A 15,518-nucleotide genomic window follows, 5' to 3' on the forward strand; every position below is an offset into this window, starting at 1 on the left:
CAGTTCTTCTGGTTTTTAAACAAACTTCGGAGTTTAACTCTATCCAAACAAACCAAAGGCATCTCTTGCTTGAATAAGACTATACTCAAGTGTTCATTTGAGGCACTGGAAGGTTCCAATAATTGAATGAACCTCTATTGAAGTACAGCAGGAAGACCTCAGACAGTGGTCTTTACCCACTGCGCCTTTTAGTGCATCCCTCAGCGCGTAAATGTGGAATGTGCCAGTCTGCAACACACTGTCCAGGCCTTGTTCTGGTATAAGACAATATTGACGGACTCAGCACAAAAGCTCTATTACAACACACAAACAAGGCAGGAGAGAGTGGGCAGCCCTGCCTGACCCCAGATCTGAATCCCTTTCACGGTGAGAGTGCACAAGGCGAGTCCCAACGCTGCTGGCACGGCTCGGAAGGGCTGAATGGCCTCCCGTGCTGCTACAGATGGCAGTGTGGCGCCTGAGGTGGGGGATTCCCCGGTCTTTCTAGCAGGGAGGGTGTGCTTACTGGAGGGCCTGGCTCTCAGTCTGATGAAGCCGTCAGTCTAATGTGTGAAAACAGGAAACCCCCGAGCAGATTAAATCCCATTTCCCATCGTGGAGTCCAGCAATGAGCCTCACCTCAGCCAAGCATGACACATCAAATAAATGTCTCGGACGAGACAACAATGGAGTGACCGTCAGAGCAGGGAGTGTGTCAATAAAACTCAACCCTGCTACTTGCAGCCAAGATAGCTACGTCCTGCTGTGTGTGGGTTCGGAGTTCCTGCAGCAAGGCTGCTGTACAATTCGGGCTCTCTCTTTCTCCCTCTGTCTCTGTGTGTTCCTCCAACACAGCCTGCTCCCCCCAACAGCTGATCTCTCTCTCTCTCTCTCTGTGTGTCTAAATGCATTAAGTTCCTGGTTCCAGCGCTTTAGACTGCGCGGTGAGTGTGAAACGGGTACGGTTTCTTTGGCTCGCGTAGCCCTGCTCTGTCACAAATGACTTCCCATCTGCCGAGAAGTGAAGGGAACATCTGAATCCTCCCTCCCTTTCCCCACACTCTCGTTGCTTTTACTTTAAATTTATATCGAAGACTTCTTGCCGGATTTTTACACAGAGAGAAGGGGCAGTCTGTGATGGGCACAGCTCAAGGTGAGAACTGGTGCCTGCCACTGTACACTTACAAATGCTTCAGGAAGCGGTAAGTAAAAAGGGAGTCACGATGGGCGTGTTGACAAGAAGGGCGAAGGCAGCATTTATATAGCGCCTTTGGCGGCCGTAATGGCATTCGAAAGTGACTTGCGATCCCCAGAGTCTTTGTATCAAAGGGGAATGAGCTCAGAATCACAAACCTGTTGAAGGAGGCCATTTGGCCCATCGTGTCTGCACTGGTTCTATCCCCTTGTGCCAATCTCCTGCCTTTTCCATATATCCCTGCACAGTATTTCTAGCCAAATAATTATCCAGTGACCCTCTTGAGTGTCTCAATTGAACCTGCCTCCACCACATTTCCACAGTGCATTCCAGACCCAGACTACTTGCTGTGTGAAATCTATGCTCTGTAGTTCTTTCTCTTGTATGAGTAGGAACACCTTCTCCTTCTCTACCCTGTCCAGCTCCCAGTTGCAGAAAAGATTTTCAAGGATGTTGCCGGGGTTGGAGGGTTTGAACTAACTGGAGAGGCTGAATAGACTGGGGCTATTTTCCCTGGAGCGTCAGAGGCTGAGGGGTGACCTTATAGAGATTTATAAAATCATGAGGGGCATGGATAGGGTGAATAGCCAAGGTATTTTTCCAAGGGTGGGGGAGTCCAAAACTAGAGGGCATAGGTTTAAGGTGAGAGGGGAAAGATTTAAAAGGGACCTGAGGGGCAACTTTCTCACGCAGAGGGTGGTGTGTGTATGAAATGAGCTGCCAGAGGAAGTGGTGGAGACTGGTACAATTACAACATTTAAAAAGCATCTGGATGGGTATATGAATAGGAAGGGTTTAGGGGGATTTGGGCCAAATGCTGGCAAATGGAACTAAATTGATTTAGGATATCTGGTCGGCATGGACAAGTTGGACCAAAGGGTCTGTTTCCATGCAGTACATCTCTGTGACTCTAAGTGCTAACAGCAGATGACCTTTTGTTGTGACGTTGATTGAGAAATGATTATTAGTTCAGACAAAGGGCACAACCTGTCTGCTCTTCTTCGAAACAGGGTGTGTAGAATCTTTCATATTTACCTGAGAATGCAAGGGACACCTCACTTTAACATCTCATCTGAGAGAGAGTGATGTAACAGTGGCATGGTACACTGGGAACCTGAGTTTCACAGAGTCAGGAAGATATTGTAAAAGTAGTGGGTGGGACCCTGATGTGCATTCCACCCCTACTTTGGACAGGTCCAATTTTTCCCTTCAAAATGAAGAGCACAGGGCATGATCCTCACTTGAGGTTTATCCAAACTAAACAGGACCATTTCACATTAATGCAGAATTCAAAGGCACCCTAGTTTGACCGGTCCACAGGCCTGAGCTCACAGTGTTGTATCACAGGTTTATGTCCTTGAAGCACAAATAAGATCAGTTTAAATGTCATGATCTGAAGCTTTTTTTTTCACTCTTTTACAATGAAGGAAAAACAGGCTAAAGCTGATGTTAAGTGTTACGAAGCAAAGTAATCTGCTAGATGGATTTGGTAGACAGGCCATCTGGTTTAGGTTAGAAAAAAATAAATTCCCATTGGCTTGTACATTTCCAATGGAGGCTTTTTTGACATTTTCCAAAGACTATTCTAAATGATTTGTTGAATTTCGAAAGCTTTAGTTATAATTATAAATAATCCTTTGGTAGTACAGAATCTAAACATTGATGAATGAAGACAAAAAATTGAAACGTTCTGTCCTGTAGGACTCATCTTCTATTTCTGACTAGTGCAAGATGATAAGATTAATCTACTTGTGTACTGATGTGCAGGTGCCGGTGTTGGATTGAGGTGGACTAAGTCAGAAGTCACACAACACCAGGTTATAGTCCAACAGGTTTATTTGAAATCACAAGCTTTCACAGCGCTGCTCCTTCATCAGGTGAAGTGTAATCCTGTTGGACTATAACCTGGTGTCGTGTTACTTTTGTCCTGTTAGCATTTGTTCTCTTTAGCTATAATTATCTCAGCAGGGATTTCTGAGTTAGGGCCATGAGAAATGATCAGAAATCACAAAACACCAGGTTATAGTCCAACAGGCTTATTTGAAAATACAAACTTTCAGAGCCTTGCTCCTTCTTCAGGTGACGGTGAGAGAGGTGGAATCAGACCCAGAATTTATAAGTAAAAGATCAAAGGGTCACACCATTGATGAGGATGTACTCAACAAGCCTAAGATGCTGTTAAATCTTTAGTCAGTTAGAAGGTTTTAATTGATTACTATGTATATGTAAATCCACAGATTCCTTTCAAGTCACTGCCCTGAGAGAACTAAAGGTTTTATCAGTGTAAAGAAGAGATGACATTTTAGGTCGGACAACGACCATAAGATCATGAAACATAGGAGCAGAGATTAGGCCATTCAGCCCATTGATTCTGCTCCACCGTTCAATCATAGCTGATAAGTTTCTCAACCCCATTTTCCCGCATTCTCCCTGTAACCCTTAATCCCCAAATGTTAGGCGTGAGGCCTTGTTGAGAACCTGTTTTTGTTTTGGTTTGGAGTCAGACTGGTTTTATTTCTAAAGTAAGAATTTATAAAACGCCACATTGATTGATTGACTGCATCTTAGGTTTGTCTAATACATCCTCATCGGTCTTGTGATCCTTTGATCTTTTACTTATAAATTCTGTGTCTGATGCCACCTCGCTCAATAACACCTGAAGAAGGAGTGAGACTCCAAAAGCTTGTAATTTTAAACAAACTTGTTGGACTATAATCTGGTGTCATGATGATCCCGCCCCACAGGTTATTGAGAGCTCAGAGCAGGACACTTCCCCCCCCACCACTCCAAGTGTAGGATACTCTTCCTGCTCTTTCCTCCTCTGCCTCATCAGTAAGCAGCTGGATGGACACGTTCGGAGCAATTAGTAGTGCCTTCTTAATGATTAGGAGCGGCATGGTGGCTCAGTGGTCAGCACTGCTGCCTCACAGCGCCAGGGACCCAGGTTCAGTTCCACCCTCGGGTGACTGTCTGTGTGCAGTTTGCACATTCTCCCCGTGTCTGCGTGGGTTTCCTCCCACAATCCAAAAATGTGCAGGTTAGGTGGATTGACCATGCTTAATTGCCCTTGGTATCCAAAAATGTGCAGGCTAGGTGGGTTAGCTGTGGGAGATGCAAAGTTACATGCATCATGACCATGATGCCATTCCAAACTATTCCCATCTGCCTGCACATAGTCCGTATCCCTGTATTCCCTGCCTGTTCTTGTGTCTGCCTAAATACCTCTTAAATATTGATATCATATCTGCTTCTACCTCCTCTCCTGGCAGCACATTCCAGGCACCCATCACCCTCTCTGTGTAAAAATCCTGCCTCTCACATCTCCTTTCAACATACCCCCTCTCACCTTAATCCTGTGTCCCTTTGTTCTTGTTACCAAACACTCACTGCCATAGTTTTATGAACTGGTGCGGCTGACCTGCAGTTGGATCTCCTCGTCAATGCTGACCTTCCGGGAGTGTCAACGTAGGCCAGACCAGGCATGACAAGTTGCCAAAGTAGAGGAAGTCTTCCTCATGTTCTAGAGTCTCTCTTTCAAGATACAAGGGAGGTAAAATATTTTGCTGACCAGTGGTGGTTTGAGGTAAGAGTTTTGTTTTGGCAACATTAGAGAAGTGGCCAAGTCTTTTTTTGCGCAGAATTGAAGAGACCGAGATGGTTTGCAAAGCCATTACAGAGTGGGCAATGTAACTACAGCCACCCATTCATTAACTGTCAATCCTGTCTATCTATGGTGTGCCAATAACCTTTGGCACAGAGGCAACTGAGGTTAGAGAGCTTTTCTCGCGAACGGTATTCAGTGCCAACATCAGCAGGCTGTTGGTGTTTGCTAAGGTGAATAATCACTGTCAGATAGATTGTAACTGGTTCAAGGGCTATCACACAGAGCTAGCAAGAACTGCAGATGCTGGAGTCACAGTGTCGAGCTGGAGGAACACAGCAGGCCAGGCAGCATCAGTGGAGCAAGAGCGTTGACATGTTGGGTCGGGACCAGAAGCGTCAACTTTCCTGCTCCTCTGATGCTGCCTGGCCTGCTGTGTTCCTCGAGCTCCACACTGTGTTGTCAGGGGCTATCACACAGCCTTGTTTGGCTGGATTTGGAAGGGGTCTGGTTCCGAGCTTCCACTTGACACATTGTGAAGCTGTTGCAGGTTTGCGATGAGGTTTCTTGAATATCTGAACCTTTCAGCCTTGCAATTCACTTGGCTCAGGTCAATGAACAGAGTGAAGCATTCCTGCTGTTGTTCCTCACACTCCTGGATGCAATTAGATACCAGGAAAATGGAGTTCGATTAAACAGAAGAGCGAGAAAGGAATCGGAGGGTATCCTGATGTGTTTGGGAAAGGAGGAGGCTTTTGTGGAACAAAACAATACCCGGGCAAGACAGGCTGAATGGCCTCCTCCTAAGTCTGTAAATTTAACGTCTGAAGCAGACAGAAAGTGAATGGCAACACGTGAGGGGAAAGCAAGGGCAAATACAGAATCCCCATGAACCCAATGGCACCTCCTGAGTTTGGAATAACCCAATGGCTTTTTCCCAAATGTCTACATGGAGCAAGCTCAAAGGGCCGAATGGCCCACTCCTGCTTCTGATTCCCAGATCAATTCAAACACAGGAGTCAAATAGCAGGGTCGAGGCTTCTTTCTCACTTGGATACTGCTGACAATATATATTCTTTCATTTTAAAAGGAAGCTGGACGTTTAAGTCACTTCAGAACATTATACATGAGATTCCAAACAGCGTATTTTTTTGCTCTCTCTTCAATGTTGATTGCATTCCCAAAAGGAAAATGGACACAATGGAAAAAATACATGATTACATCTCAATGCTCACACAATGCTGGTGAAAATAATGGTGAACTTCCTTTCATTAGGCAGAGCCCTTAAACCAATCACTGCCGTGAAACCACACATAACCTACAGTACAGAATACAACTATTGAAACTGAAAGGACAAATGTTTGTTTTGCATTTTGGCTTTGACTTTTTTTCTTTTTAATTGACACTCAGTTCCCACATGATTTATAAGAATGTGGAGCTGGGGAAGGCCATTCAGCCCCTCAGGCCTGCCCTGCCATCTAATACAATCTTGGCAGACCTCATCTCAGCCTCAATTCCATTTTCCTGCCCTCTCCCTGTAACCTTTCACCCCATCACTACTTCTAAATCTTTTTGTCTCCTCCTTCAGTTTATTCAGTTTCTGGAGTCCAACACACTCTGGGGGAGTGAATTCCACAGATTCACAACCCTTTGAGAGAAGTAATTTCTCTTCCTATCTGCTTTAAATCTGCTACCCTTTATCCTAAATCCATGACATCTCATGTAGATCGTTCCACAAGGAGAAACATCTGCTGTACTTTGTCAATCCCTTTTAGTATTTTATATCTCTCAATTAGATCTTGTCCAATTCTTCTGAACTCCAGAGAGTATAGCGCTAAGTTGGAATATCATTTTGCGGCCTTTTGGGACATTGGTTTGGCCACTTTTGGAATACACCTTTCAGTTCTGGTTTCCCTGCTATAGGAAAGATGTTGTTAAACTTGAAAGTGTGTAGATAAGATTTGCAAGGATGTTGCCAAGATTGAAGGTTTGATCTATAGTGAGAGGCTGAATAGGCTGGGGCTATTTTCCCTGGAGCGTCAGAGGCTGAGGGGTGACTTTAAAAGAGGTTGGCATGGATAGGGTAAATAACTATGGTCTTTTTCCCAGGGTAAGGGAGTCCAAAACTAGAGGGCATAGGTTTAAGACAGGAAGGTGCAGAGCTGGATGAACACAGCAGGCCAAGCAGCATAAGGTGAGAGGGGACAGATTTAAAAGGGACATAAGGGGAAACTTTTTCACTCAGAGGGTGGTGCATATATGGAATGAGCTGCCAAAGGAAGTGGTGGAGGCTGGTACAATTACAACAATTAAAAGGCATCTGGATGGGTACATGAATAGGAAGGGTTTGGAGGGATATGGACCAAAAGCTGGTAAATGGGACTGGATTTATTTAGAATATCTGATCGGCATGGAGAGAAGGGTTTGTTTCCGTGCTGTACATCTCTATGACTCTAAACTGCTCAATCTCTCTTCATAGGACAAACCCCTCATTTTCTGGACTCAATCTAGTGAGCTTCCTCTAAACTGCCTCTAATGCAGCTTCTTCACTCTCCAAGTAAGGGGCCCAAAGCTGTATGCAGTACACCGAGTGCTGGAGCGCTTCCCGACTTCTATAATCTATTCCTTCAGCAATAAATTCCATTTACCTTCTTTTGTCAGTTGTTGCACCTGCATTCTAGTTTTCTGTGATTCTGTCACAAGGACACCCAGATTCCTCTGCACCAAAGCACTCTGAAGTTTCTCTCCAATTAGATAGCAAGCCTCAGAGAGGCTGGAAACTACATCTACTTCTGACTCCACTGAAATCACTGGAAGTTTGGAGTGGGTGCAGAGAGGGAATTATTAATCTACGCACCATGGCCATGGAGCCTGAAGGGGTGGGATTGCTGTGTTCTGACTCACTGCATCCTTATCCTGCAAAAGTCAAAACTGCCGAAAACATGAATGGGGCAGGAATCCCAGAAACTGTTTTAAAGGGCTCAACCCATGCCCTCGTATCTCAGCAAAAATCTGGCCCATGCGTATCATAAAATATGTCTGACTAAAGTTGGGGACCTCGTTTGAACAGATCTAGGAAATAAAAACTGGAAGAGAGCAATCTTCCCAAATCAAATGGCCACAAAATAAAAATGAGGGAAGTCAGGATCTGGAGAACCTGTCCTGTCCTCTTCGACCTCCTCACAATTTGGATTTGATTTGATTTATTGTCATCATGTACTGAGATACAGTGAAAAGTGTTGTTTTTCTTGCTAAACAGGCAGATTGTACCATACAAAGTGCATCAGGGTAGCAGAATTAAAATATTAATTCTGATCTCTCTCTCTGCCCTTTATCAGTGTTACAGCCGCAAAGAAGGTGCAGAGAGAGAGATCAGAATTAACATTTTAGTGGTCTATTCAAAAGTCTGATAACAGCTGGGAAGAAGCTGTTCTTGAATCTGTTCGTGCATGTTTTCAACCTTTTATATCTTCTGCTCTACAGAAGAGGGTGGAAGAGAACATAACGTGGATGGGAGGGGTCTTTGATTATGTTGGCTACTTTCCCAAGACAGCAGCAGGTGGAGTCAATGGATGAAAGCCTGGTTTGCGTAATGGACCTGGGCTGCGTTCATGACTCTCGGTGTTTTCTTGTGGTCTTGGGAAGAGCAGTTACCATACCAAGCTGTGATGCATCCAAAGAGGATGTTTTCTATGGTGCATCTATAAAAATTGGTAAGAGTATTGGTATTATTGGGAGAGTATTGGAATGTTGGTAATTAATCTGCTGCATTGAGCCACAACCTGTTTGCCATCTCTGACCAAATGTATTTACGAGATTACAGCACATGATTTTTGACTTCTGACTGTCCTGCCCCCACGTTACCGTCAGTGCATTGCCCACATGCCTGTTTCTCCAACCTGCCTTCCCAAACTGACTGGATGATTCTTGATTCCCAGTCCAACACATATCTTCTCCTTTACCACGGAATTGTAACCGTGCAGAAGGAGGCCATTCTGCCCATTGTGCCTGTACCAGCTCTTCAAACCAGCGTCATTACCTGGTGCCAACCTCCTACTTCTCTCACTGTTTCTATCCAAATAGTCATCCAGTGCCCACCACATTTCAAGGTAGCGTATTCCTTACCCTAACTACTTGCTGTGGGCAAAAAAACTTTTCTTACATCACGTTTGCTTTGTTTGCACATCACTTTAAATCTGTGCCCTCATTGCATTTACAAGTGGGAACAGCCTCTCCCTTTCTACTCTATCCAGCATACTCATGATTTTGAAACCCTTGATCAAACCTGCTCTCAGCTTTCTTCTCTCCAAGGAGAGCTGAGCCAACTTGTCTATCAATCGTCTGATCTATTTACAAACCAAAGTGTTCAATCTCAAGGAAAAGTAGGGGGGAAAGCACAATTCCCTGCGGACGTTTCTCACTGGCCTTTGCTCTTTGTGGTTGTCCAGGAAATTAAACTTGAGTTCCTGGAGACTCCAGGGCATTCCTAGAGAGTTGACAGCCTTGAGGCTCAATGCTTGCAGCCAGTGGAATGTCTGACATTGCTCCGTTGATTTGAAAACAAGGCGACGTCTGCTTTTTCTCTCTCCTTAACGAGTGGTGAATTTGCAGCCAGCAAACGTGCAAATTCTGAGAATGCAGTTTTGTCAACGAGTCACTAATTATACAGAGTTGAGTGAGGGGCCCCTCTTGTGGCGCAGTGTTAGTGTTCAAGCCCGACCTGCTCCAGAGGTGTGTAATAACATCTCTGAACAGGTTGATTAGAAAAACAGGTTAAACTTTTTTAAAAAAATAGTGTCGAAACTGTACTGGTTTTCATTAGAAGAGGAATTCCAAGCCCTTGCGATGCCTTCTCTGGAACAGACATATAAAATAATGTCACTTTTTCTTTTTCCTCATGTACTTGTCAAGATGAGGATTGCCAATGCTGTTGAAAGCGTAAATAAGACACTTGGCATAACAACGCTAATATCCACATGATGTGTTTCAGTGCCAACATTTGTATGAGTTGCAAGCCACAGAATTGTAAGCATGGAGAGGCACCCTTCAGCCCATTGTGCCTATGCTGGATCTTCTAAGGATCGTGCAATTAGCCTGTTTTCCCACTGCTTTGTATCCCCAGAGCCCTGTGCTTCATTCTTCTGCAACGATTAATCCAATTTAGTTTTGAAGACTCGGATTGAATCTGATTCTGTTTCTCATCCACACACTGCGTACCAGACACAAGGCCTCCATGGCAGCTTTCTGTCTCATCAACCAATCATATGCATTGTGCTTGACCATTCGATTGAACACCACCTATTGTGGCCCAGAAGCCCCACTCTGTTGATGTCTGTGCCACTTTTATTCCTTTAGCTATTATTTCAACCGCTAAGGCAACACTGACGAGTCCAGCATTTATTGCCCGTCTCTAGATGCCCCTTGAGAAGGTGTTGGTGAGCTGCCGTCTTGAACCATTGCGGTCCCTGGGTCCTTACAACGAGAGGGGGATTGAGAGAGGGAGAGGAAGTGGGAGACCTTGAAGCTCATATTCGTTGGTCATTGAAGGTGGCAGGGCAGAAAGAAAAGGTGGTAAAGAAGGAATGTGGAACGCTTCCCCTCATTGGATGAGGCGTAGAATACAAAATGCTGGAACTGAATAAATTGTTGTTTAGGCCATTGCTGGAATTTTGTGTACAGTGCTAGCCACTGCATTACACAAAGGACATCACTGCTCTTTAATTCATTTGGGGGATCTGAGTTGTTGGCTGGTCCAGTATTTATTGCTCATTCCTAGTTGCCCCTTGAGAAGGTGGTGGTGAGCTGCCATCTTGAACTTCTGCAGTCCATGTGCTGTGGGTTGACCCACAATGCTATTAGGGAGGGAATTGCAGGATTTTGACCCAGTGACAGTGAAGGAACGGTGATATATTTCCAAGTCAGGATGATGCGTGGCTTGGCGAGAATTTGCAGGGGGTGGCATTCCCATGTATCTGCTGCCCTTGTCCTTCTAGATGGCAGAGATTGCGGGTTTGGAAAGTGCTGCAGAGGAAGAGCTAAGAAGATCAACGATTCTCTGACCTCTGTTTTCTTTGAGCCCTCAACTTGCTTGGCCACATCAGACAATAGTAAAGATTTAACCATGTTGTTTGTGAGTTTGTAAGCTCATACCGACCGCATCATGTTAGATTACCTCCCCAACAAGGCATTAGGGAGCCAGATGGGTATTTTTTTAACAACATTCAATGACATTTTCATGGTCACCATTACTGAGAATGACTTTCAATTCTAGATTGATGCAATTCTACCAGCTGCAGTGTTGGAATTTAAGCCCATGCTCTCAGAATATTAGTCTGGACCTGCTGGCTTACAAATACCAGTGAAATTGCCACTCTGCCACCATCTTTTATTGGGTTATGGTGTGGGAGCGTTGGCTGACACAGTAAAAAGAATTATCAACAGAATAATGAAAGACCTTTCCTCTCTATGGTAAAATAAGTGTAAGATGATAGGGAATATTGCAGGAGCTAACATCCTTTAAGTTGGATAAATGATCAGGCGCAGATGGATTGTATCCCAGGCTGTTGAAGGAAGCCAGCAAAGAAATAGCAGATGCTGTTGAAGATCATTTTTCAATCCTCAGTAGGATTGAAGGTCTGCAAATGTTGTACCGTTGTTTAAAAAGGGCACCATCTATACTTCCCGCTGCCTTGGGAAGGTAACCAACATAATCAAAGACCCCTCCACCCCGGTTAAACTATCTTCCACCCTTTTCCATCGGGCAGAAGATACAAACACTTGTTTACTTCTAGGAATAGATTCAGGAACAGCTTCTTCCTCGCTGTTATTAGACTTCTGAATGGTCCCCTCAAATTTTAAATTTAATGTTGATATTGCTCTGTGTGCACCTTCTCTGCAGCCATAACACTGTATTCCTCGCTTTGTTCTATTACCCTCATGTACTTTGTATGGTATGATCTGCCTGTACTGCACGCAAAATAAAACTTTTCACTGTGACAATAATACATAAAATCAAATCAAATTAAATCAAAACAAGGGATTCATTAAATAAGTAAGGGCTGGTCAATCTGACTTGGGTGGTGGGCAAAATTATCAGAATCAATTCTGAGAAACAGGACAAGGAAGGGGCAAATTAAGCAGGGTCAGAAGGCATAGTTTTGTTAAGGAAAGGTATTGCCGGATCAGGTGTTATTTTAATTTTAATTAACTTTAAATCTGAGATAAAGTTTTGTTCGAGGGACATGGGGCAAAAGGCAGGAATATAGAGTTAGGTCACGGATGAGCTATGATCTCAATGAATGGTGGAACAGGCTTGAGGGCTGAATGGCCCACTCCTGTTCCTATAAGATTGTTTCTGATGAGCATAAATTAATTTTTTGAGGGAATAATAAAGAGAATTGAAGAGGCCCGTGTAGTTTGGGAAGGTGTTTGACAAGGTTCCACATGGAATGCTAGTTAGAAAAGTAAAGGCTTATGGGATATAGGGGATATGTTGGATCCAAAATTGGCCAACTGACAAGAAACAAAAGACATTGGATATTTTAGCAAATGGAAAGTGGTTTCCCATTGTGTTCCACAGGGTTCAGTGTTGGATAATCCTGCTGTTATTTGGACTTAAATGTGGGAGGCAAGACTGGCAAATTTGTCGTTGACACAAATGTTTTAAATAGTTTCTGCCATGTCAATTTATTTTGCTCTGAGTCTACAACCAGGCTAAACCAATCAATCAATCACATTATGAGACCCTCATCAACAGGCACAGAACAATCAAACACCACGAGGTGGTTTCTGATGGATAAGCAGAAAAAATGGCTGGCCTCCAGCGATAGCTCAGTACCTCATTGGCAGAGTCCTAAATCTCAGCTCCTTCCAATCCGGGTCAAACGACACTGAATGTTGGCAGGCAAGATGAGAGCTTACAAGAAGAAAAGTCTCGTCACGGAATCCTGTCTCATTGAGGGTTTGAGTTTCACAGAGCTGTCATAAAGTTAGCAGGTCAACCCCTCCCGTTGGAAAAATGTGGAATGCTAACATTAGGTCCTGGCACTGGCTCCTGGTTTGCGCTGATTACACTCATTGTCAACTAATAGCATTGCTCTATACTGTACTTTGCTACATCCATTATCTAATCACCCCCTTCTTCCGGTACTCTGATTGCAATCGGAGTCCACCACTCTCCTTTACTATCCAGTATTTTTTTGAAGGAACCGCCCAGATAAGTTGTCTTTAGTTACAGTTCAACCCTCATTATGAAGAAAATGCGTATATTGTTAATATTCAGAAGGGTGTGGCTGGTGAAGTACACTATACACTTCTGTTCTGTTAAGAGGGTGAGCTTGAAGTTTCCTTTAAGTTGTCATTTTTACCATGTAGGTTGTTGAACTCATTTGCCCTGAGCTTTCAAAGCTTCACAGTGGCCTCTCCCTGAGCTGTTCATCCTCCGACATGGGATAGATTTTACTTTCAAGTTGCTTGTTTCTTTCTGGCTGCAGGCTAATTGAAAGGTAGATATAATGTTCTCCGTTTCTATTTGCCTAAATCCGCAGATGGTTCTGTGAGGGAAGGGAGTTGGAGAATTCCCCAGATATCCGGATATCCCAGGATGGTGACCTCTGCACTTTAGCTATTGCTGAAGCCTTCGAAGACGACACTGGACGCTACAGCTGTACAGCAACCAACTGCTTCGGATCAGACACAACATCCGCAGAGGTCTATATTGAAGGTGAGTGACATTTGTTCAACTTCCTGCTGCTCGGGAGCAGTCTGATATAAAACACTTTCTCAGGTGTGTCTAAGGTGGCTTACCCCTTTAAGCAATCCCCCCTCCCGCCAACTCAATGTTCTTCACTCTGTGTGTATTCTGTCCAAAGACATCCACCAACCTCAGAGGTGGAATGGTTTGTTTTGGGGAATGGGTTCGCAGAATCCCTACAATGTGGAAGCAGGCCATTTGGCCCATTGAATCTACACCAACTCTCTGGAGAGCATCCCACCCAGACCCACTCCCCTACCCTATCCCTACATTTCCCATGGCCAACCCACCTAGCCTGCACATCCCTGGACCCTATGGGAAATTTAGCACGGCCAACCCACCTAACCTGCACATCCTTGGACTGAGAGAGGAAACCGGAGCACCCGGAGACAACCCACGCAGACAAAGGGATAATGTGCAAACTCCACACGGACAATCAGCTGAGGGTGGAATCAAACCCAGGTTCCTGGTGTCATGAGGCCGTAGTGCTGACCACTGAGCCACCATGGTGAGTTGCATTCTGTAAATCCCTAGCTGCTGGAGGTGTCAGGAAGACTGACACAGAAGTGGGTATAGAAGAAGCAACAATGATAGGCAATGACCTTACAATGGTATGGCCTCTTTGATAACATTGAAATATCCCAAGGTACTTCACTGCAATGTTTATTGGACAAATTTGACACAGAGCCTCTGAATGGTTTTTAATTTATGTATGGGATGTCAGCTTCACTGGCAAGGCTGGCATTTACTGCCCATCCCTAGTTACCCTTGAACTGAGCAGCTTTCTAGGCCACTTTGTAAGGCAGTTAAGAGTCATCCACATTGGTGTGGGTCTGGAGTCACATATAGGCCAGGTCAGGATAGCAGTTTCCTTCCCTAAAGGACATTAGTGAACCTGATGGATTTTTCCCCAACAATCAACACTGGATTCATGGTCATCGCTAGACTCTTAATTTCAGATTTTTGTTGAATTCAACTTCTCCCATCTGCGGTGGTGGGATTCGAACCTGGGTACCCAGAACATTGCCTGGGTCTCCGGATTAACAATCCAGCAACAATACCACTAGGCCACTACCTCCTCTTTAATTAGCAAATTAAAATGTCACCAACCACCATGGTGAGATTTGAACCCACATCTACCAAAGCATTGGCCTCGGTCTCTGAATTGCTAGTCCAGTGACCATACCTCCGCACTACCACTTCTTCAGGTCCAACAAGCCAAATCTCACGAACATAGGAACAGGAGTAGGCAATGCAGCTCATTGAGGATGCTCTGCCCTGGCCCAACATCTACCTCACTGCCACTTTCCCATACTGCCACTTAATGCCATTAGCTTCCGGATTGAGTGTCTTCTGAGATAGGGAATTGCGAAGATTTACCATCCTCTGAGTGAAGTGATTCTTCCTCCTCTCTGCCTTAAATTACCTACTTCGCCAAAGAGCTGAACAGAGGAGAGGCTGGAAGAAATTCATGAGCTGAAGGCCAATGTAGCTGAAGACATAGCATTGTAAGGCTTAGGGTTAGGAATTGGAAGAGAGCTCGGGCTCTCAGAGGGCTGTACAACTGGGGGACATCACAGAGATCGAATCATAGGATGGGTGCAGTGCACAATGAGGCCATTCAGCCCTCCCCTTTAGTAGTTACAGTACAACCTCTTTCCACTGGACAGTACAACCCTCATCCTAACAGGATGTAGAATAGAACACAATAGTCATTTATTGTCACTTGTATTTTTTACAACAAGAAATAGTGAAAAGTGTTTACGACACCATACCGTGGTGCCTAAATTAACAACAGAAGGTGTAGATAAGAAAAAAAATTAAGACAAAGTCCATCTTAGATCAGTTCACAGCTCCTGGGTTTGGGAAAAGATAGTACAGTTGCTAGACCCCCTAGGCAGGCACTGGACTAACAGGCTACAAGACCCAGCAGAAGCCATCCCAAAGACCATTCCCATCGCTGATCCCAGGGAGGGAGAAGCCGTCCCGAA

General features: G+C 44.6%; 1 protein-coding gene across 1 annotated transcript in view; it reads left to right on the forward strand.

Moving 5' to 3' along the window:
- Positions 1 to 752: 752 nt before the first annotated feature.
- The window catches only part of LOC109921162 (palladin-like), a 68,461-nt gene continuing 53,695 nt past the window's right edge, over positions 753 to 15,518 (forward strand). Inside the window, exons 1-2 of the mRNA XM_048594069.1 lie at positions 753 to 1,181; positions 13,322 to 13,497. Coding sequence (XP_048450026.1) covers positions 1,117 to 1,181; positions 13,322 to 13,497 — 241 coding nt within the window. The 5' untranslated portion in view covers positions 753 to 1,116. The remainder of the gene's footprint in view (positions 1,182 to 13,321; positions 13,498 to 15,518) is intronic.

Source organism: Rhincodon typus, chromosome 3 (genome assembly GCF_021869965.1).
Source record: "Rhincodon typus isolate 14 chromosome 3, sRhiTyp1.1, whole genome shotgun sequence".
Classification (NCBI taxonomy): domain Eukaryota; kingdom Metazoa; phylum Chordata; class Chondrichthyes; order Orectolobiformes; family Rhincodontidae; genus Rhincodon; species Rhincodon typus.